Source organism: Nicotiana tabacum, chromosome 24, assembly GCF_000715075.1.
Source record: "Nicotiana tabacum cultivar K326 chromosome 24, ASM71507v2, whole genome shotgun sequence".
Taxonomy (NCBI): Eukaryota; Viridiplantae; Streptophyta; class Magnoliopsida; order Solanales; family Solanaceae; genus Nicotiana; species Nicotiana tabacum.
The window spans coordinates 14993082-15016154 of NC_134103.1; the positions used below are offsets into that span (position 1 = coordinate 14993082).

A 23073-nucleotide genomic window follows, 5' to 3' on the forward strand; every position below is an offset into this window, starting at 1 on the left:
GAGCCCATAGCTATTATAGAAAGAAAAATGATTAAGTAAGGCAACAAAGCAGTTGTTCAAGTGCTTTTCAAGTGGGCAAATCTTTCAAAAGAAGAAGCAACATGGAGGATTATCGTTTCCTCAAATCATAGTTTCCTGGATTTGATGTTTGATGCCATGAATTTTCTTAAGGGGAGTTGAATTGTCACGAATTAACGTGACTCAATCTGAATTAGAGATCAAGAAGGAATTGGGAGGGGCTCCTTAGTTAATTATAATTGTTTATGAGTCCTTATGTTATAGTCTCCTAATTTAGGAATATTACAGTTTAGTCTATAGTACTCGGTATAATGAATCAAGGACACATGTCCATTAGGTACCAACGACTAGTACTGTTGTGCCTATATCATCTTTATATTCTGTCCCTATGCATTGTAATCATCAATCAGATTTTATGAATCCAATTTACTGTTTTGCTTAGCTTTTTCATTCTTTTTCCTTTTCGTTATTTATGAGTTGCCTTCAATCTAACTGTTGTAGCTTAACACGCTAAAAAAATCGTCAAAATTAGTGAAGTATATCTTCAACGCCTCAAATGTTGTTAAAGTTACACAAAGCAAGTCTTCCATGCTTTAGCCATTCTTGACGGTCTATAAAAACTTAAATTCTTTTTCGAAATAATTACTTTCATCGTAAAAAAATTATGCATTCATCAAACCAATGATAACCTGATATGTATCACCTAACTATGATAATTAAGTGTATTTTCAATTGATTCATTACTTAACGATACTCCCTCCGGTTAAGTGACTTTGGCCTTTTTATTTTGGTTCAAAATAAGTTTTTTTTACATAATCAAGAAGGAATTAATTTTATTTTTTAAAAATTTGTCCTTATTTACATATCTTAATGTTTCAAGATAATAGTTAATTAAAAATAATTTAATAAATATATTTTTTTCCTTACAAATTCGAATTTTCTTAAATGGTGTGCCAAAGATTAGAATTATGGACCGGAGGGAGAAATGAATTAGTGTAAACATAGGGTACATGGTAACGTTTTACCATGCGGTCTTCAAATAGCATTTAGTCATATACTATTATTGTTATCAAATGAAAATAAAAGTGAATTATTAAAGAGAACATTCAAACACTCCTAAGCATTTAGTCGAAACAGTGGCGGACCTAGGATTTTGCACAAGCGGGTTTAGTCAAAGACGAGCACAAGTAATAGTATAAATGGTGTCGGGTATGACAACCAAGATTTGATCATTTATTTATTTATTAGTCTTAACACAATCTCAAAATGAAGTTATTCTAAAGTTGGCACTCTATAGTTTAACAAAAATGAAAATATTTTTCAAAAGGTTCAAACAAATTTATCTATCTCTGCTCGTAGAAATATATTTAGTATATTAACAGATTTTACTTCCAGAAATTCAATGTAACAAAAATTTGTTAACTCTAAAATATTTAAATAAATCTAGGGTTTTCTTTGTTACTAATAAGAAGTTGTTATCTGAAGAGCGGAGAGAATAAATCTATAAATACTAAACTAATTCAAGTAACAACTTTTTGGAGCTATATACCAAACTAGAAAATTCAGTATAAAACAAATAAACGTCACTAAACTAAATAAAACTAACTAATTATAAATAATTTCAACAAATATATTTGCCTCTTATCAAATTTTAAGAAACAACGAACCAATTTCACTTTGTAGGCAAGTTTGATTTTTTGAGCAAATTAAACTATAGAATAACTTTATTGTATTCCGGCAGAAAAGAAAGATAAAGTAACATAGTAAAATGATATATGAGGGGACATAAGAGTAATATTAGAAGGGTTAATCTCAAATACAATCTTGGCCATTGGTTGCATATGCTCCCTCCCAGGAGGGAGATTAAAAGAATTAATTGGAAGATGGAATAAATTTGGATTCGAACTTGGCACCCTCGAAACATTTTGAACCCACTCGACCACCTCAACAAAGAATATCTTTGTTAAAGAGGGTTCAATTTATTATTTTCTATATAAATACTATGCTTAAATATAATTTTTCAATATGCACGGTATAATTACTTAACCCTCTTGACACCATGTGGGTCCGCCTCTGGCCGAAACACATAATTACAAGTAATAACTGTACTACTTAGCAAATTACATCGAGACAAGGATTTAATTATATACACTATTAAACTAAAAAAAACTACACTATTAATAATTTTAACCTGTGATAACATATTAATTGACATGTTACCAATTAAATCTTATCATATAAATTACTTGTAAATATTTTATATATGACCTGATTATGATAATAGCCAATAGGTTTGGTTTGATTTTGCGAATTCACTTTAACACCCCTAAATTTCAATCTTGGTCAAATTCAAGCGTATAAGTTCGTAATATTCTTTGACAATAAAACTTTACTGAACAAAAAAGAGAATGCAAAGAGCAACAAATGTAAACCAAAAAGTTCACAGCACATAGGAAATTCTATTGCATTTGTGCCAGTGTATTGTCATAATTTGGCTGTGTATTGATTTCGGGATAGGCGCGACGGAATTACGACTTTACTTTATATCATGATTGATGTTTCCGTCGAATTATTTTCCAAGCAGAGTAAGCCAATTGTATTTACACATATTATTATTATTAAGAAATATATTTCTCCATCTGTTTTAACTTATAATTAATGTGAACTTATTTCTTAATCCATCCCAAAAAGAATGATTATTTTTTAAAATTTGGAAACAGTTTAATTCAAATTTTTCATTTTACCCATAATGAGAAGTTTTATAGTAACATAAATGTTATGATATATTTAAAAACATAAGTCTCAAAAAGTCTTTTATTTTTTCTGAACTCTATGAGTAGGCCGACGTTGATGTGAAAAGTTGGTTTTAATTTGCAGGAGAAACTTGTTCTAGTTGTCCAAATTAATATGACAGAAATAATAATAACCCTTGTATAGTTGTAATAAATACTAATAGCCTTTGAAAAGGTGCATACGAATTTTAGGGAAAGGCATTAAATGAAAATAAAGATCCATGCAGAGAAGTGTGATTGCTGGATTACTTCCCTCATTTTGGCTCTTCAAAACACTCAGAAATTTTAACAAAATGTTGGATTCAAATCCGTCACTAAAACAATGACATCTGTGCATTATTTGTCACTAGCTGGAGATCTCCCTTATAAAAACTCAGCTCTGTACTTGTGAGTAAAGGATCAAATTGGCTTAGCAAGAACACCTGAAATCATTAATAGTGTTGGAATTACTATGTAAATTAATTTCACCAGTTATTGTATATAACAATTCATGCTAGCACTCTGTGCCGGAGCCACATGCACTCAAGGGGTATCAACTGACATCCCATTGTCGGAAAATACACTGTGTTGTCTGTGTAGCTAGGTAATTTTTTTTAAATATATATATATATATATACTATGTATTGACACTTCTTGGTGAGTTTATTTCTTTATATTTTGACTCCCCTTAATAAAATTTCTGGCTCCGCCACTGCTTGTGCTAAACATATATAAGTCGAAGCACCATCGGTTCGAAGTCAGTACCCTTGAATGGTTCAATATTTTGAACTTAAGCAAGTCACTTTGCTCAAAGTTGCATAAATTTCAATGACTTTTGTTGAAATACAAAAGAAAAATATGAAACAAGGATTGAAGGGCTAAGAATTGAAATCATAAATGTCAGCTGTGCAGCAAGTAAAGTATTACTAATCATAAATGTCAGCTGTGCAGCAAGTAAAGTATTACTCCCTCCGTCTCATATTATCTGTCATGATTCTCTTATACATGCCCCTTGAGAAAAATTAATTAGGATGGAATTTTGACTATTTTATCCGTATTCATGTCTTAATATTTAATCTTTCTTCATTGGTATTTGAACAAAGTTTCAAGAATAATTATTACTAAGAGTAAAAAAGGAAAAAAATAATTAATTTTGTCTTGAACTTCTAAAGTGACAAATAATTTGAGACAACTATTTTTAGTAACCACGACTGATAATATGAGACGAAGGGAGTAGCAAACTTGCTATAAATGTCATGCATCTTGTTAGCAAGAATGACTTAAAAGAGAAATTCTTTTCTTCTCCACAAAATTAAGTATTTTATCTGGATTCTTTACCCTAACCAACCAAAAGAATTGGAACGTTAACAAACCACAAATCATGCAGTAAGAAAACTTAATGTTGTAATTCTGTTACCAATGCCAGTTCCCTGAAACTCACATTATGATACTAGTGTTTTGCTGTCCCTTGAGAAATCTATAGACACTGCTGATGGTGGCCGCAACTGGAGCATCTTCCTAGCTATATTCAATGCTTTTTCTGCTTCAAGTTCTGGGTGCTCCAGGATGTTCATTATCACAAGTGATGGCGAGCTAAAGAGAATGAATCGGATAAACTCAAACTCAGGAATGAAAGCTGAGATATTCGTTAATTTGACCAGATGAAGCTTGCTAAGGGGAAAAGTTGTGCAGCAGTCCAAGCATTTTAGATAACCCGAGACTTGTTCCTGGTTTAGCGCGCTCGATTGTAGAAGCCTACACAAAAATATAGCAGAAACATAAAAAGTGCTTATTTGGTTCCTAAACAAATTATCATGAATTAGATGGAGTTTCACAACTTACCTCTACATAGAGTTCTTGCAAGTTGGGAGCACTTGCAAGTAGGAGGACAACTACAGATATTTGATTAAAGTCCATAAAGTTCACACCTTTGAGTTCAAGAATCTTTAGAGAGTATGACGATGGCAATAACATTGGCAGAACAGGAGCTTCATCTAGGAGCTGAAACATTAATGATGTGTGAAAACACAATTTAATCACATTAAATTAAAAAATAAGAATGTTAGTTGTGAAGGTAAAATACAAGCTTGGTTAAAGTAATAGGAACAAAAAGCAGTGTAGAAATAATCTCAATAGCACTAAATACCTGCGGAAACATGCCATTAAGAGGAAGTATTTTGACTTTAGACAGGGTACCCACAAATGTAACCAAATCAGAAACAGGTTTGCCTTCCCTGCCTGTTACAACTCTCTCCAATGAAACAGAAAGTTCAGACAAGTTAGAAGCATTCTCTAAGGAGATTGATTTGAATTTCTCATCGTCCTTGATAAACAACCTCTTGAGATTACCCGTAGGAGGCATCATATTAGACTGATCGACAATAAGATCCTGTAGAAAATAAACAGGAATACAAAGATGAGGAAGATCTCCAAACTATCTAGACAGAACTGCGGATGACATTGTCAAATTTAACACTCCATAACTGCAAGAAGAATAGAAAGGGTGTGGTTTAATTGCATTATTTACAACAAGGAAGCCTTCCGTCAATACTTCATGAATCATGAATAAAGGGGAATATACAGATTTCTTATTCTAAAGAAAAAAAATCAAAAGAATAGGACTGAGAACCACATCACCTTTTGCTTCTATTAAGCTTATCAAACTGACATAGACAGCCACACAATAAGGAGAAGAAAAAAAGGTCCAATAATTGGTCAAATTAACTTCGAAAATTAGCTGTTTCACAGATTAGGTATATATATTTTGACATCAAACTAGTAGCCTTAATAAGCTAGTAAGTAGTTACGTAGTAAAATTTGAATAGCCTAAAAAACTTAGTATGAGGCAGAAGGTAAAGCCTTAGAACCCCAACCACATCATGGGACATCAATGACGATTTTAAACCCATCAAGTTTTAAGCAAAAACCCAAATCGATTCAGGTGATTTGATTTAATTATGCCCCCAGAAAATATAAATACAATTCTTGATTCCAAAGTTCTACAGAACCCCAGACCATAACAGCACATGAATTGTGTTAACAATGAAAACAGTAGTAGTGTGAACCAGGCATTGCTTCAGTATAGTATCCTAACTAAACTATTTTGACAAGCCAATGTTGAAAATTTTGGGATAATACTATAAGCAACCTCATCAATTGAAGAGTATTAGAGTGAGTAAAAGTTTAACATTTTGGATCCACAGCTTTTGCACCGAGACAGATGAACGCCAGGAAGTCATGGAAATAAGTAATTTAGCCTGTGAAACTAAACTTACCAAGATAAAACAGTGCAGAAAGGGGCCAGTATATTTTAATTGAAATGATCCTTTAATTAGTTTCATAAACTAACATCTTCCGAAAGATAAAAAGGGATCAGAAGCAAAAATTACGCTTACCAAGATCCAAAAAGATGGAGTTTAGCCTTTCTCTTGGTTGTGCTTAAAGTCTTCAACTGTTGGGCACTATTTATAGTTTTTTTTTATTAAGTAAGGTACTGCATTATAGGCATCAAGAAGATGCAAAAGGTTACAAACTATTTATAGTTTTCAAATCTTCTCTTAAGTACCTTGGCCTTCTATTTTGTTAAATGAAATGACACTGAAGCATTACTAGTAGAGGATAGAGCATATGTCGATCATAAACAATTTCAGAAGAGTATGTAATAATTAGAAAGGAATTAGCAGACATATACTGCAGAATCCTTCAATTACCAAGAAAAGAAACCAGTTAAGTGATCAAACATAAGGTGACAGACAGGTTTCACAACCCAAAAATAAACAATTGAACCCCTTAAAATATGACTGAATAGCAGCTAGAGTGCATCGTTACTTCTAGAACAAATAGTTCAAGCCATATGTTTTAGGATATAATATAACTATTAGAATCATTTCTTTAGCATCATCAAAACACATGGACAGACCAGGATTATAAAAGTCAGTGAAGAATCCCAAGTTCACAGAAATTTAAAGCTAAAACGGCGCTTGAATAGTATTACTATAGGGTCACACGGCATCACTGCTGTTGACCTGCTCAGATTGCTTTGATGAGTACTTCTCCATCAGCTTAGCCAGTTCGAGATCAAAATTCTTCTCAAGTGCAACTGCCTCTTCCGAGTATTGCAGCAAGTATTTGCGTCTCATTGAACCTACCCTATCTTCATGAGCTCTTATCAGATTATCCCTCTCTTCCACAAATTCTTCCATATCCTTGTCCTGAAGTTTGATAAATTTCGCAACTTTCTCTGCCCTGAGTCGATGATCCTCAGCCGAGGAAATAGTTGCATTAGATTGATAGATCATCTCACGCTGTTCCTGCTGTATCTTTTCAAACTTGTCCTCCTCAGCAGTCCTGGCATCATAAATCATTTTCAACTGATCATTAAAAAACTGCTCTAGATATTCCATCTCTTCCTTGTTCCGTTCATGGTGCATCTTAGTTCTCAGTCTGACAATCTTGTTCTCTTCGACTGTCTGACGGTGCTTTTCACTCACCAGTCTTAGAGACTCTTCAGTAGCTTTAGCCCGCTTTTGGTGCTTAGAGGCTTGGTTCTTGAACCATATGAGCTGTTGATTATCCTCCGACATCTGCATCGCTGGATTCGAAACAGTTTCTTTATATGACCTCATCTCGAACTTCAGCCTTGATTTCCCATGTGAATGCCGGTTAAAGTTGTCCATGTCTCTTTTCTCTGCCATGTAACCATAAAGCTTACGTTTTCCCCCAGGATAAAAGAGAACTGGATTGTGTTCCCATGCATCTCTATCACTTCCTTTTTCAGAAAACTGCTCACTGAGAAGTACAGCCTCCATGTATCCCACGGGAGTGGCCTCAAAAATCAACACACTGATACCACGATGGCCTTGTGGACCATATGAGCTTCGCGCTGCCTTGACAGCAGCATAAGAGCTGAAATAATCACGCAGCTCCTGATTTCCCATTCCAATCCACTTGTCATTTTCATCTTTCTCAAGCACTGTGTTCACGATAATCGCGGTCGGTGGCCACACTATTTCCTTATCTTCATATTCACCGCCACCCCATCTTCCATACACTTGACCTGGAGGTACAACAGAAGTTCCCCTCCGACGCAGCTCTTCCTCCAAAAGTTGAGCAAGTTGTCTGTGTAATTTCATCCTAAATCCTTTCGTTTTTGCGTGGTTCATCACTGACTGTATCCCTGGAAACCACTCAATTGCACCCGGACCACCTTTGCATGCAGGGCAGTGCCACTGTCTTTCCGGATCATTAATCTCAGTGACAGTCAAACTGTCAAGACATTTGAAAAGGTTCTTGAACCAACGACTTTCCTTGAGTACCTCATGACTCATTTCATTTACATCCGAGTGATCATCAAAGTCGTCATCACTCGGAAGCTCATCATCACTGTCATCATCAGGCAAATCCGATTCATTATCCTCTCCATCATGTTCACAGGAAGCCTTGACATCAGCGACAGGGGAATAAGTATCATGGTCCTCATTGGAACGAGCGACAGATGACCAATCCCAACCATTCTTCAGGGCAGGAGGAACTGCAGCGGGTGTCGGTGTGTAGCATTCTCTGCCAGCAGGTTTTCGAGGATGATAATTAGGTGTGGACCAGTTATTCCTAGACCCCTGTCCTGATGATCCAACAATATTGTTACGCATTCCCAGTTTGGCTTTTGGAGTGGGATTCTGAGAAATCCATTGCTTCATTCCAGCACTGCTGCTTCCACCCTTGTTCTTGGACTTTCTAGAACACACTATCCATCCATCATTTTGATCGGAGTTCAACCCCATATCTTCTACGCCTACATTTATATCATCAACCGTTGGTGTAGTAGTTGTTTCGCATATAGCTTTCTGCTTTCCTGATGAATTAGAAGACTTCCCAACCCTTTTGCTGGAACTCATCTTTGGATGAACTACACGAACTGGGCTTTTCTGTTGAAGGAAGATGTCAACAAAAAAACAGAAACTGATGAAAATAACATGAGAATTTCGACTGAGAAATAATTCCATATGTTTCAATTTTATAAATCAAATCGACGAGACAGAAGCATACAACCTTCAGTAGGAAAGGTGAACCAGATCAAGAAGATAAAGCCTTTTTACATGGACTAAAATTAATCAAAAAGGAAAAGAAATGATTATTAAGAGGAAAAACATGAAAGCACTTAAAAGCATACCAAGATTCTTGAATTTGAACGTGCCTTCAGCTGCTGGGGCACAATTTCAAGTTAAAGTTTCAAATGTTTGAAGGGAGGCAGAGGTGAGACATGAAAAGGAAGAAGATAAGCCAACTAAGGAAAGCGGTTGAATACAATGGTTCCTATATGTATTTGGGAAGAAGGATTCTGCATTCAATTGCTTAAGAATAGACTAACTCAAACTATCCCAAAAATATCCTCTTCCAGCTAGCTAGCCATTAGTTTTCAATTGCCAAATATTCCCATGAATCTTTCCTAGCCGTTAGTTCTAGTCATTAAAATTACCTTTTACTCGCCAAATTTACTTTCCAATCTCTTGTGCATATAATGACATCTTGAATGCCAAAGTAGCACACAAAGGAATGAGATTATAATTCTCTTTAAGAGGGAGATTGTAGAGTAGGCCGGCCTTCATGTGAAAACTTGGTTTTAATTTCCAAGATGTAAAAACTGTTCTAATGGTCCAAAAGAATGAACTTCTCAGTTCTGAACTGAATCTTCCATAAAGAAATAATGAGCATGGAGGTTTTCAACATCAAAATATTGTCTCTATTCCTATTCTTAATGACTAGAAATTCTTGACACATGCACTATCTCAAATTTATTTTCTTCCTTTTTTAACTTTCCTGTCTACTTTCACTTCTTATTTACACTTACCAATATCTTTTGCATTATTACATTACCAAAGATGTACTTTGGGACCCATTAAATCCAAATTCTTCAAAAAGAAGATCAACATCATTTTAACTCTTAAACTACAACATTCATCAAGAAGCTTAGTTGCTCAAATTTGGGTGCAGGTGTCCGATGCGCATTGGGATCTAGAGGTTAGATCCTTCATGATCTAAACTTTAAGATTCCGGAGTACATATCCAGGTACGGATACAGGCAGGGAGACTAAGCGAAAAATAATTCAAAAATGTAAAATAGAGTTATAAAGATATGTCTAAATTATGAGACATTATTTGAAAACCTTACAAGGTATTTCGAGAAAGAGAAAATATTAATCAAGAGCAGAATCCAAGAAGAAAATAAAAGGAAAAGGACTGATATAGAAAATTTTATATACAAGGTATTACATTTCTTCAATTTCACCCTAGCTTTAATCGGTTGACCATGTTCGACACGGATTTCATACCCACACCCACGTCATGTCGACATGAGTGCGGTACTGAAAGTGAAGAGTCCGAGCAACTTAATCTGGATGCTAATTGTAGTATTTGAACAAAATACTAGTTTAGGAGACTTACGAGTTTCTCCTAAGCGGAAGCGGATCTGCAACAACCACAACTTGTATCACTGGTAGGAAACGAATGAATTTCCTTTGTCCACAACCTACTAATCCCCAAGATGATGTAGAGAAGCTAACCCTTTTTTTCTACACCCATAAAGGTTTACGAGGAGGATAAGCTAATGGGCTAAAATTAACTCCCTTGTGGGCAGATCGGACTCAATATCATTGTCCAACACTATTAAACTCCAATGTTACCTTAATAATTGTATTCATATATACAAAATTGTGGACTTAAAGTTGGAAGAGAAGAGCTACCTTTTTTTATTTTATGGAAGGAGTACTAGTTTTAACACTTGCATTATTGTTCATTCATTATTAGGATAAATTTTATAAAAATCACTTTCACTTTTTATTTACACTTACTAATATTTTTTAAATTATTAGATTACCAAAGATGTAATTTGGGACCCATTCATATTCAAAGAATATCCAAATTCTTCAAAAAGAAGATCAACTTCATTTTAACTCTTAGACTACCACATTCATCTAGGTGCTTACTTGCTCAGACTTGGGTGCGAGTATCCAGTACAAATGTGGATATAGAGGTCGGATACTTCATGATCTAAACTTTATGATTCGGGAGTACGTATCCAGGTACGGATAAGGGGATTCGGCTAAAAATAATTAAAAAATAATTAATAGAGTTATAAAAATATGTCTAAATCATGAGACATTATTTGAAAACCTTACAGGGTATTAAGAGAAGGAGAAATTATTAATCAAGAGCAGAATCCGAAAAGGAAATAGAAGGAAAATGACTTATATAGAAATTTCTACATACAAGGTATTGCATTTTTTTCAATTTCACCGTAGCTTTTGTTTTGATTTCAAAAATCGTTGTATCTGTCCCAAATTCTTCCATCGTTTTAGTACCCAAAATCAGTTGACCATATTCGGTACGGATCTCCTACCCACACTCACGTCATGTCGACACGGGTGCGGTACGGAAAGTTAAGAGTCCGAGCAACTTAGTCTAGATGCTATTTGTAATATTTGAACAAAATATTAGTTTAGGAGACTTACGAGTTTCCCCTTAGCGAAAGCGGATCTGCAACAACCACGACTTGTGTGATCGTAGGAAACAAATGAATTTTCTTTGTCGACAACCTGCTAATCCCCAAGATGATGTAGAGAAGCTAACCTTTTTTCACCCATAATGGTATATTTATAAGTAATAAATAGGGTTTAGGAGGAGGATAAAGCTAATGGGCTAATGGGCTAAAATTAACACCCTTATGGGCCGGCGGACCAGACTCAATATCATTTTCCAACACTATTAAACTCCAGTGTTACCTTAATAATAGTGTCCATATATAACAAATTGTAGACTTAAGTTGGAAGAGGAGCTACCTTTTTTTTTGTTTTGATGGAAGGAGTACTAGTTTTAACACTTGCATTATTGTTCATTCATTATTAGGATAAGTTTTATAAAAATCACTACTAACTTAATGAAATTTTCAATGGCATTTAGTTGTTTATTTATTTTTCCATGCCAAATTAAGCTCAGTAGCTTTTAATTTCCCACAATCTGCGAAAACCCTGAGCATGCTTTCAAAGTATAAACCCAATGGAACTATCCATTACCATCAATAAATAAATAAAAACAATGGAACTGAATAATCCACTCATAATACATAACATTACAAAGTTCATCTCAACATAATTACGTAATATATATTTTTTACTTTTTTTTCTTTTTTGATAACGGTGGTGTCTGGGCCAGCTTGTGGTGTCTGGGCCAGCTTGTGCGCAAATCAACTAATTCCGCGGGATATCTACTACCTCCCACTAGCATTAGGTGCCAAGTAAGTCTATCTACCGAGGCTTTCACAGATGAGAAGAAATCACCTAGTGTTTTTTGTCTCTGCTCGGATTTGAGCCTAAGATCGCAGGTTCCCAACCCACACCCTTGACCACTAGGTGTCTAGGCCACACCCTTGAGTGCAATTATAGAATCTATATAACTGAAACAAACTCCAATTTAGGGAGTATTAAAAAAAGAAACCATGAAAGAACTCGAAGCGTACCAGAAACCTTCTTCTCCTTTGTTCCTGGATTAAAAGTTTTTCCTCTTTTCCTTGCTTCTCAAAATGAGAATATTCCTTTAAGTGAAAAGTTGGCTTTAATTTGCAGTAGAAATAGTATATATTCTAATGGTCAAAATAAATATTCTGGGAGAAATAATAGCCATTGCAGGGCTTTTGTTAGTGGAGATTTGATCACATTCTTTTGTAGATTGAGTTTCAAATAGGCAAAGGTGGTCTTAAAAGCGGGTAAGAGTATTTCTTCCTTTTCATATATGGGACAACTCCTTTTAGATTCCTTTCTACTTCTACTTTTCATTTGCACTTTTGTTTTATAACCGTGGTGTTCGGGCTTGTGTGCACCTCGACTAATTCAACGGGATACCTGCCACCGCAGACTAGAAACAGAAATCGGGTAACTCTATCCACCAAGGGTTGGACAAATGAGAAGAAATCACCTAGTATTTTTTGTCTCCGCCGCACTGAATCACAAAATCTTCATTATATTTGATTATTTTTAAGGTACATTAGGTTTTATTGAGTATTAGGAAAAAAATTCTATATCGAAGTTCCAACTGCACACCTTTCCTTTTCGGGGATCCTATTACCTCCTTATACTAGTTTAGAGAATAATTAATTGCATCTAAAGGCTTATGTAGCAAAGTGTGTATATCACTCTCTCTGAGAGAGTGAGAAGAAAAAATAATTTTAAAATATTACTTTCTTAATTTTATTAAAATTAAAAATATACATTCTTTTTTCTTTTTCTTTGTCTGTCTTTTCCTTCTTCTCCTCTACTTCACTATTCCCATCAACAACATACAACAATCGTCGGCGACTTTTATGGCCTTCTTTAATTTTTTGGGTTAGTTTTCTTCCTCTCCCACTCTCGAATACACAAATCACACTTTTATTAAAAAATTATACATATGTAAAGCAAAACCACTCAGATTTGAAAATATCCAGCACCGAAAAATCTTTTTATTTATTTTGCCTGAGATTTGGAAATATCCAGCACCGGAAAATCTTCTCTTTTTTTGCCAGAAAAAATAGAGTTTTTGACATTTCAAACCGAATAAAGCCTTTTTCTTACCCAACAGTAGGGGTGGGCATAGTTTGGGCAAACCCAAAATACAAACCGAAATCTGAGTTTTATGGAGTTTTGGTTTGGATTTTCGAATTACGGATTGGACTACAGACTTAATTTTTAAATTTTTTGGATTTCGGATTGGATGTTGGATTTGGCACTTCGGATTATCTGAAAATCCGAAATATTTATACTTCATATTTAGTCCATTATTCACATGTCAATAGTAATAAGTCCAATACTCTACCCATTCAATACTAGACATTATCTCATAGTCATATATTCAATACTAGACATTATCTCATATAGTCATATATTCAATACTAGTTCCTAAATTACTATGAGAATACTTTCTATTTAGACACGATTTTACTATTTTTACTTCTTATGGGCCTTGTGAGCGTCTATGTTGTATTTTCTTGATGATGATTTTGTTACTTGAATACTTTATTGGGATGATTGCAGTGAGAATAAGAAACTTTTTACGTAATATAACACGAATACTTCATTTAGATGTTCATTTTTTATAAGAAAAAAGAAGGCCAGAAACATCTCAACTTATAGGCTCAAAAGAAAATCCAAAATATCCAAACAGATTATTCCGAAATCGAACTTAAAAAATCTGATCCAATCCGAGCTTATTTGGATTGGATTTGGATAGTTATTTCTTCAATCCAAAAACCAAAAATCCAAACTAAAATTTTTATATCTAATCAAAACTGCCCGAACGCCCACCCCTACCCAACAGACATAAATATACTCAGATCATTCACCATTATTCGCCTCTTAATTATAAGAGCCACCATTTTTATGCCCCCACAATTACCGGTGATAGAAACCGTCCAAAACGTCGCCACCACAATAGCCATTTAAAGGCCTCAAGCCTAGCTTAGCAGCAAAAAAAAAAGGAACAGATCAAGGGCCAAAAATTAGAGCATGGCATGAAACTTTGTTGTCTAGTTTGGTGGGGACAAGAGTAAATGAAAAAGAGAAAAGAGAAAGAAAAAAAAAATGGAAAGAACAGAAAAATAATTTTTTAATGAAATATTCACTTGTCTAGGGCGTGTAGTTTACCTCCCAGCAGAAATCTGGTTGTAGTGTTTCAAGGGTGAACTTATTCTATTTTAAAATAGTTCGGGGGTAATAGGAAAAGGAAAAATGTGTAGTTGGAGCTTCGGTCATAGGTTGGGGGTACTTGGGCATTTTCCCTTATAACATATCAAATCAATCGCAAACAAAGGTTTGTTGGTCAATTATAAAGAGTGCAAATCTTCATCGCTTTGTTATGAATGATGAACAAGCTAGAAAGTGACATTACGCGTGCAGGAAGGATTCAATATCGTGTATGCTATTGAAATTGGATCATATATTCAGGATTGTTTTGAAAAGTTTTCACTTCTGAAATAGGACAGCAAGAAAATTTGTAGTCATCTCATTCTTATTAGATGCAGTAAGAAGGTACTGTTATCCAAACTGAAATTCATTATCTATCAAAAGGCAATGCCGAAACACAACCATATACTACACCATCCACATTCATTTCTCTCTATTTGCCTTAATTAACCTCCAACCTATCTAAGACAAAGATCATGGTGGTGTAAAAGACCAGTGGAGATAGACCGGACTCTGATCTGGATACCACCCTATGAACCTATATAGATAACTCCTGCTTTAGGTGATGCCTGCGGAAATTGTATTAGCTCTGTGAGTAACTCAAGTCTTGTTTCAGGAGAATCTAACCTGGGCTCAATTACCATTCCTACGAGCATCAGAGACTTGGCTAATAGAAGCTTAATAAGCAACTTTTCAGACTTTTTGCCTGTTGTATCTATCACCTTAACCGCTCTTAGGTGATTCAATATTGGCACATTTGAAAAACCTTTTACTTCAAGAGAAACACAGCTGGTCTCCTGATCTAACCACCATATATTGGAAAGTTCATAGTCCAACTACAAATTAATAAAAGACCATCAGTCTGAACTAACATTGAGGATTAAGGATTATGAAATAAGAAAGGAATTACATACAGAAAAGAGAGGGAAAAAAGTAGTAGTAATTTTTGAACCTGAATTTCAATTTCTTGTAAATATGGGGAGCTTCTGATCAAGCAAAGAGCACATAAAGTCCAACCTGGATCTACACAAACATCAGATAAGTAAAGACGCGTAAGAGCAGAGGGGAGCTCTTTTGGTACTTCACCTGCCCCTGCAACCAAGGACTAAAGACAACGCCATAAATCAGGACCACTCAAAGGCCAAAAGAACAAGGACAAAAGATGCACTATAATGAAATCATGGAGCAACATTTACCTGGACACCACAATAATCCAAGTGGAGGAAAAGACTCGAAAAACTTGGCAAGACCATATTTTCCATGCCCCATAGAAAAATCCGTATTCACAAGTGAAAGTTTCGGAAGAAGAGGAGAATTTATTAGAAAAACAGAACCTCTTGCGAAGTCAAAGGATTTCAAACAGGGAGCAATAATTTGAATATTGCTTAAAAACTATATGAGATCTGCAATACCAAGTACTCGAGCAACGGGCAATGAGATAAAAAATTCTCAAGAAATTTGGAACAAATTTTTACTTCACGTAGTTCCAGGCTAATCAACCTATAAAATCCCTTGAAAGCCAATGGAGGACGTATTAAACAATTCTGGAGAGTCAGATGCCTCAACTTCAAACAAATAAAAAATGATCATGAATGGACAGTGAAAACTTAGTTATTGGTCCATCGTGAAGTGTTAAAAGTGGGTGACAATCTTTGTGAATTTATGTGCAAAGTACATTAAATCCTTTTTGGTTATCCAGAGTGTTTGATCAAGAGCCAATTCTGGAAGTCTGCACCAGTTATACCTCCATTTCTTTGATAAGATGCTAGTCCTCACAACATCTCGTAAAGGTAAACGCATTAGAATGGCATCGATAACATTCTCAGGAAGGTTGCCAAGTATATTTGGAGGTACACTTTGACAATCATGCATTTCGCCCTTAGGAGGCATCATATAATAATAATTGCCAGTAAGAATCTGCAGAAACAAGAATATAAAGGTAAGGAATACTCAAACTATCCGGACAGAGTACACAGACATTAAACTTCTATGATTATTGTTAAATCAACATGCCAAAAATGTAAGAAAAGAAAGGGTCTATTCTAATTGAATCACTAATCCATCTCCTCTTAATATTCATAAAATGCATTCTTTAAATCTCAACGGCAAGAAACACGTCCTTCAATCTTATAGTCACTAATCATCAGTCTTAAACCAGATTACCTTTTTGCTTCAATTAAGCTTATCAAATTGACAATGATAACTACACAATAAGTTCATTTGAACATAAATATTTACTATTTCAATTACTGAATGCATAAGTAATTCATCCTAAAGTGAAAAAATGATGAAGAAAAAAGAAGAGCATTTCAACCTTATCAAGACCTAAGATTCTTGAATTTTGATGATGAATGATTCAAAAGGATGTAACCAGCCTTTCTCTATCCTCAGTGCTTTAGCTGTTGCCGCTATTTGTAACTTGTTAAGTCTTTACTTTGCATAGCCTTTTAAAGCCATCTCCAGATTCGAAAAGAACTTTTCAGTTCACTAGGAAAAGAATGACAGTTGAGGTTTTCAAGATCAATAAATGAAATAAATTGTTTCTATTCCTATTCTTAATGACTATAAACTCTTGACGCATGCACTGTCTCAAATTAATTATCCTGATTTTTTTTGTTTAAGTTCCTGTCTACTTTCAATTTACTATTACACTTACCAATATTATATTGTGCAAAGTACTTTGAAGATTGTAATACAGTAATAACTATTTTAAAGTTAGTTTCCTGGACCAATTCATTTTGGCATGAAAAACAGAATAAATTCCAGGAGGATATTGTGAGATTATATTAAATACCATAGTGAATAAAGAAAAAGTTAAATAGCAAGTGCTATCTACTCTACCTAGTATCAATTCTACATGGCTCTAACTTACAGAGATAAAATTCTACTTTGAGATATGACCAAAGTAGAAAAATAACACACAGCAACCCGCAACCTAACTTTGAAGTTTGAAATAAACATTAACAACGTCAACGTGAAGTAATGACAAATTATGTAACAGACTAGTCAAATCATCCACCCAGAATAATTAACTTCCAAAATTTTGAGCCATAGATTGTATGGTTTGATTAAAGAATCCTGAAGATCAATAAACAAGATTGTAATCTTGTGGAGTACTAGTTTAGAAATCTAACTTCTGCTTTAGGTGATGCACGCTGAAATTTTGGTAACTCAGCGAGTATTTTGACTGTTGCAGAATCTTTAACTGGCCTGAAGGGCTCGATTAGCATCCTCACCAGCACGTGAGACTTGGCTAACAAAAGCTTCATAAGCTGCAACTCAGGCTTTGAACCATTAATATACATTAGCTTAAATTCGTTGAGGTGATTAAATGTGACATCTGAGAAATGTTCCACTTCAAGACATTCTAGAGCAGACACATCATCATCATCATCCACATAAGACGTCTAAGAAAAGATTAACCAAATCTCAACTAATTGATGATTTAAGGAGTATGGAAATAAGAAAGAAACTATTGTGCATAAGAAAGAAAAAGAAAAGAAAACCTCAATTTCTAAATATTGTAAACATGGGAAGCTTCTAATCAAGCCAAGAGCACATAAAACATCATCTAATTGACACAGATAAACAGATAAGCGAAAATGTTTGACAGAGTTAAGATTAAAGGGAAGCTTTGTTGGTTCTAAACCTGCTCCTGCAGCAAAGCACCTTAAAAATAATTCAAAAAGTTAGGATGACTCGAAGCGGAAAAAAAATGCATTAATAGCTGTGAAGCAACATTTACCAGGCAATCAATGTCGAGATGCATCAAGAGCAGAACAAGACCTCTAAAAACTTCACAATATCCCATTTCAAAGTTATCAGCCCTGACAAATCCTGTATCTACAAGTGAAAGTTTTGCAAGAAGAGGGACATCTTTTAAAGTAATAGATCCTATACAGCCTGTGAAGTCAATTGATCTCAGCAAGGGAGCATTAATTTCAACAATATTGCTATACGAAACTACCATTTCCAGCACCAATTCTTCAAACAACGGACAACTAGAGATTAACCAATTTTCGAGATCCAGTTGCCTTAATTGCATACATGTGAAAAATGAAGTAGGCAATTTGTCTCGGACACTGTTCATTGGAAGTATAAGAACAAGATGCTGAATACCATTCCTAGAGAGGAAATAAATCAAGTTGTCAATATTAGGACAACCTTCCAAACAAGGAATAGAGGGAGTAAACTTTGTAAAGTTACTTGTAATGTGTTAAATCCCTTTTAGCTTTCCAAAGTGTTTGATCAAGTCTCAACTATGAAAGCCTGCACCAGATATAACTTCAATTGCTTGATAAGATGCTTGTCCTCACATCATCTCGTAAAGGCAAACGCTTAAGAATATCATCAATAACATTCTCGGGAAGGTTGTCAAGTACATCGAGAGGCAAAGTTTGCGTTTTTCCCGTAGGAGGCATCATATAAGACTGATCGACGTTAAGATCCGGTAGAAAATAAACAGGAATACAAAGATGAGGAAGATCTCCAAACTATCTAGACAGAACTGCGGATGACATTTTCAAATTTAACATTCCATAACTGTAAGAAGAATAGAAAGGGTGTGGTCTAATTGCATTCTTTACAATTAACTTAGAAAATTAGCTTATCAAACTGACATGGATAGCCACACAATAAGGAGAAAAAAAAGTCCAATAATTGGTCAAATTAACTTAGAAAATTAGCTGTTTCATAGCTTAGGCCATATATATTTTGACATCAAACTAGTAGCCTAAATAAACTAGTAAGTAGTTAAGTAGTAAAATATGAATAGCCTAAAACTTAGTATGAGACAGAAGGTAAAGCCTTAGAACCCCAACCCCATCATGCGACATCAATGACGACTTCAACCTCGTCAAGTTTTAAGCAAATCCCACGATTCAGGTGATTTGATTTAATTATGCCCCCAGAAAATATAAATACAATTCTTGATTTCAATGTTCTACAGAACCCCAGACCATAATAGCACATGAATTGTAACAATGAAGAAACCAGTAGTAGTGTGAACCTGATGAGGATTAATTGTGAAGTAGTCACTCCTATACTTCTCCGATGATCGATGGCTAACTAATATGCGTAAATGGTGCACATTGTAAAATGGATAAATTGCAATTTGCCTCCTATTTATTGTGATAAAACTACAGTATGGCCCCTCTAATTAAATTACTAATGTGCAGAATTTTCAAGGGCAATTAAAAGTTGGTTTTTGTATATTTTTCATGCTTCCTATTTATCACATATGGAACCATGACCAGTCATTGCTTCAGTATGATATCCTAACCATACTGTTTTGACAAGCCAATGTTGAAAATTTCGGATAATACTATAAGCAACCTCATCAATTGAAGAGTATTAGAGTGAGTCAAAGTTAACATTTTCGATCCATTGATTTTGCACTGAGACAGTTGAACACCAGGAAGTCATGTAAACAAGTAATTTAGCCAAAACATTCTGTGAAATTAAACTTACCAAGAGCTAGATAAAGCAGTACAGGAAGGGGCCAGTATGTTCTAATTGAAATGACACATCCTTTAATTAGTTTCATAAACTAACATCATCCAAAAGATAAAAAAAGATCAGAAGCACATACAGTTTTCAAGTCTTCTGTAAGTGCTTTGGCCTTTTATTTTGTTAAATGAAATCATACTGAAGCATTACTAGTAGAGGATAGAGCAAATGTCCATTCCTCTCTCACAAAAGTAGCTCGATCAATGTACCAAGTCAATCATAAACAATTTCAGTAGACTATGTAACAATTAGGAAGGAATTAGCAGACATATATTTCATACTCCTTCAATTACAAAGAAAAAGCCACTGGTTAAGTGATCAAACATAAGGTGACGACAGGTTTTCACAACCCAAAAACAAATAATTAAACCCCTGAAAATATGACTTAATAGTAGCTAGAGTGCATCATTAGTTCTAGAACAACTAGTTCAAGGCATATATTTTAGGACATAATATAACTAATAGAATCATTTCTTTAGCATCATCAAAAAAAAAAAATTGACAGACCAGGATATAAAAGTCAGTGGAGGATCCCACGTTCATCAGAAATTTAAAGCTATGATGGCGCTTGAATAGTATTACTATAGGGTCACACGGCATTACTGCATTGACCTGCTCAGATTGCTTTGGTGAGTACTTCCCCATCAGCTTAGCCAGTTCGAGATCAAAATTCTTCTCAAGTGCAACTGCCTCTTCCGAGTATTGCAGCAAGTATTTGCGTCTCATTGCAGCTACCCTATCTTCATGAGCTCTTATCAGATTATCCCTCTCTTCCACAAATTCTTCCATTTCCTTGTCCTGAAGTTTGATAAATTTCGCAACTTTTTCTGCCCTGAGTCGACGATCCTCAGCCGAGGAAATAGTTGCATTAGATTGATAGATCATCTCACGCTGTTCCTGCTGTATCTTTTCAAACTTGTCCTCCTCAGCAGTCCTGGCATTGTAAATCATTTTCAACTGATCGTTGAAAAACTGCTCTAGAGATGTTTCTCCTATCACCTTGATTTCAAACTTTTCCTTGAAATTTTCATCCACTTGAGTGGAACTTTATCACCTATTGAAAGAAAAAGTTCACAAGCAATTCTTCAGGAGGCGAAAGAGATGCATTAGCAGATCTGTCCTGAATATGCCTGTGACGACACACAATTTATTTCAGCTTACCCTGTTAGGGTGTTGGGATCCCAAGCTTGATGGAAGCAAATGTATAGGTGGTGACATGTCATGGGTAACACTGGTTGATCCTAACTTTTTGGAATGGCTACTTTGCATGACCAATAACATTTTTCCAAGCATTTCCCTAAGGACTGGTGATATCATGTCACATCGAGTCAAAACATCAAGTGAACCAATAATTCCCTTTTTAACAATCGTAGAAAGAGCCGTTGACACCCCTTTGGAGATAATCTCCTTCCTCTCAATATCATAGTTGTCAACCACAATTAGTAGAAACTCAAGAAGAGTATGGGTGACTTCAATATACTTTGGTATAGAGTTCACCATTAAAAGAATTGCAGGTTCAATGTTCATTACACTATCAGTGGTTTCATCAAAGAAAAGCCAATCATAAAACAATGCAAGCTTTACATTTGCTTCAATATAACCCTTCCTGCACGACTTCAATAGCCAACCAATCACAGCCCATCTTGGTAAGATGTCCGGTTGCGTAATTTCACTGGATGGACGAACTGAACAACATATAAACCTAACAATGTCAGTTAAAATGGTTTCTCTCTCGGGCACTCCAAGGAACTTCTTAGCAAACCAAACCTGGTACCTCTTTTGATTACCCAACTTGACATGTGTAAGCAAAAACCTCAATTTGGTTTCCATTTCAGGAGTTATTCGAAGCAAAAAGTACAAACTTGGAGTTCTTATGCGGTAAATTTGTGAGATATCTTCAAATCCGTCCGCCCTAAACTGTCTTGGATTCAATAACAAGTCTTTCCATATGGCTTTAAACTCAGGTATATGAACCAAGTCTTGCAAAAGCCTAATTAAGTCTCTCCCTATGTTCAAACACAAGGGAAATTGTTCCCGCAAAAGTCGACCACAGAATTCAACCTCCATTCTCTTCAATGCATCCGTCATTGGATTACTTGGTAATCTATAATGATCAGCCAATAACCGAAGGAACACATACAACCCCTTATTCAAAACCAATGGTTCTTCCTCTAATAAACAATCCCAATTGGCTAAAAACAAGGTAACCATCTCCAAACACAACCACAAATTGCCCTCACTAAAATCCCCACCTAAAATTTGCCTTAAAAGAGCCACTAGCAATTTATCAAACCCTATAGCTAATACATTCAACATCTCTTTAGTAACCCATATAAGCTGAATTTTCACTGAGTCAAGCAACTTTGGATACAATTCATCAACAATATTGACAAGAATACAAGTAAAGAAATCATACCCATCAGTAATAATTGCATGTAGGTGCTTAATATGAACTTTAGCCAAATGGGGCTGGGATAAAATGCCAAAAATTAAAGCTTTATTAATTTTTGAGTATTCCTCTTGTGTAAGGACTTTTAAGGAAAATGGGGGGTTTAGTTGGGGTTTAAGAAGCTCAAAAGCTTCTCTAAGAGACACTTCGATTGGGTTTTCAGCTTCATGAGTTCCTCTTTGAATAAGTTTTAAGGCCATTTATCAAGCACAATAGATGCAAGAAGAATCACCAAAAACAGCTACATAAGTTTACCTTGAACTCACCGGCGGGGAGGTAAGCGGCGGTTGTGTAGGTACGGCAACTTGCCGCTGGTTTGCTCCCTTTTTACCCTTTTGTAGATTAAGTAGAATGAATAACAATATTAGTAAGACCATCTCCAACACAATATTATTTTGGTGCTCCAACACAATAATATTTTGGTATACTTGGTACGAGAATAGTGTTGCACCAAATTTAGTGTAACACTATTTATAACACAATTACTATTTATTAATATTTTAATATTATCTTTTATCATATAATACTTTTAATTTAACATATTATAATTTTGTAATTACTTATACTTTTTATGTAATATCTTTATAATATTAATTTTATATTTTAATTTTAGTGTATA

The 23073-nt window shown here is 34.9% G+C and overlaps 3 protein-coding genes across 8 annotated transcripts; all 3 read right to left on the reverse strand.

Annotated features, from left to right (window-relative positions):
* Positions 1-4050: 4050 nt before the first annotated feature.
* LOC142161667 (F-box/FBD/LRR-repeat protein At1g13570-like) lies at positions 4051-6425 on the reverse strand. The gene is made up of 3 exons (XM_075247181.1): positions 4936-6425; positions 4632-4790; positions 4051-4544 (listed from the first exon to the last, which is right to left on the reverse strand). Exons 1-3 carry the CDS (start codon positions 5152-5154, stop codon positions 4461-4463), a joined length of 462 nt encoding a protein of 153 aa, XP_075103282.1. The 5' UTR covers positions 5155-6425; the 3' UTR covers positions 4051-4460.
* Positions 6426-6558: 133 nt separating this feature from the next.
* On the reverse strand, positions 6559-22812 carry LOC107827118 (protein SUPPRESSOR OF GENE SILENCING 3-like). 6 transcript variants are annotated; one of them, XM_075247179.1, is made up of 6 exons: positions 22710-22812; positions 17632-17781; positions 16242-16414; positions 15450-15602; positions 15125-15333; positions 6559-8713 (listed from the first exon to the last, which is right to left on the reverse strand). In XM_075247179.1, the coding sequence occupies exon 6, from the start codon at positions 8681-8683 to the stop codon at positions 6791-6793; it is 1893 nt and encodes a 630-aa protein (XP_075103280.1). In that variant the 5' UTR covers positions 8684-8713; positions 15125-15333; positions 15450-15602; positions 16242-16414; positions 17632-17781; positions 22710-22812; the 3' UTR covers positions 6559-6790. The 6 variants fall into 6 exon arrangements, with proteins under 6 accessions (XP_075103280.1, XP_075103279.1, XP_016509673.2 ...); XM_075247178.1 differs by lacking the exon at positions 22710-22812 and having other exon boundaries at positions 17632-18305; XM_016654187.2 differs by lacking the exons at positions 15125-15333; positions 16242-16414; positions 17632-17781; positions 22710-22812 and adding an exon at positions 15694-16130.
* LOC107827121 (uncharacterized) lies at positions 20248-22716 on the reverse strand. The gene has a single exon (XM_016654194.2). The coding sequence runs from the start codon at positions 22652-22654 to the stop codon at positions 21158-21160; it is 1497 nt and encodes a 498-aa protein (XP_016509680.1). The 5' UTR covers positions 22655-22716; the 3' UTR covers positions 20248-21157.
* Positions 22813-23073: the final 261 nt, after the last annotated feature.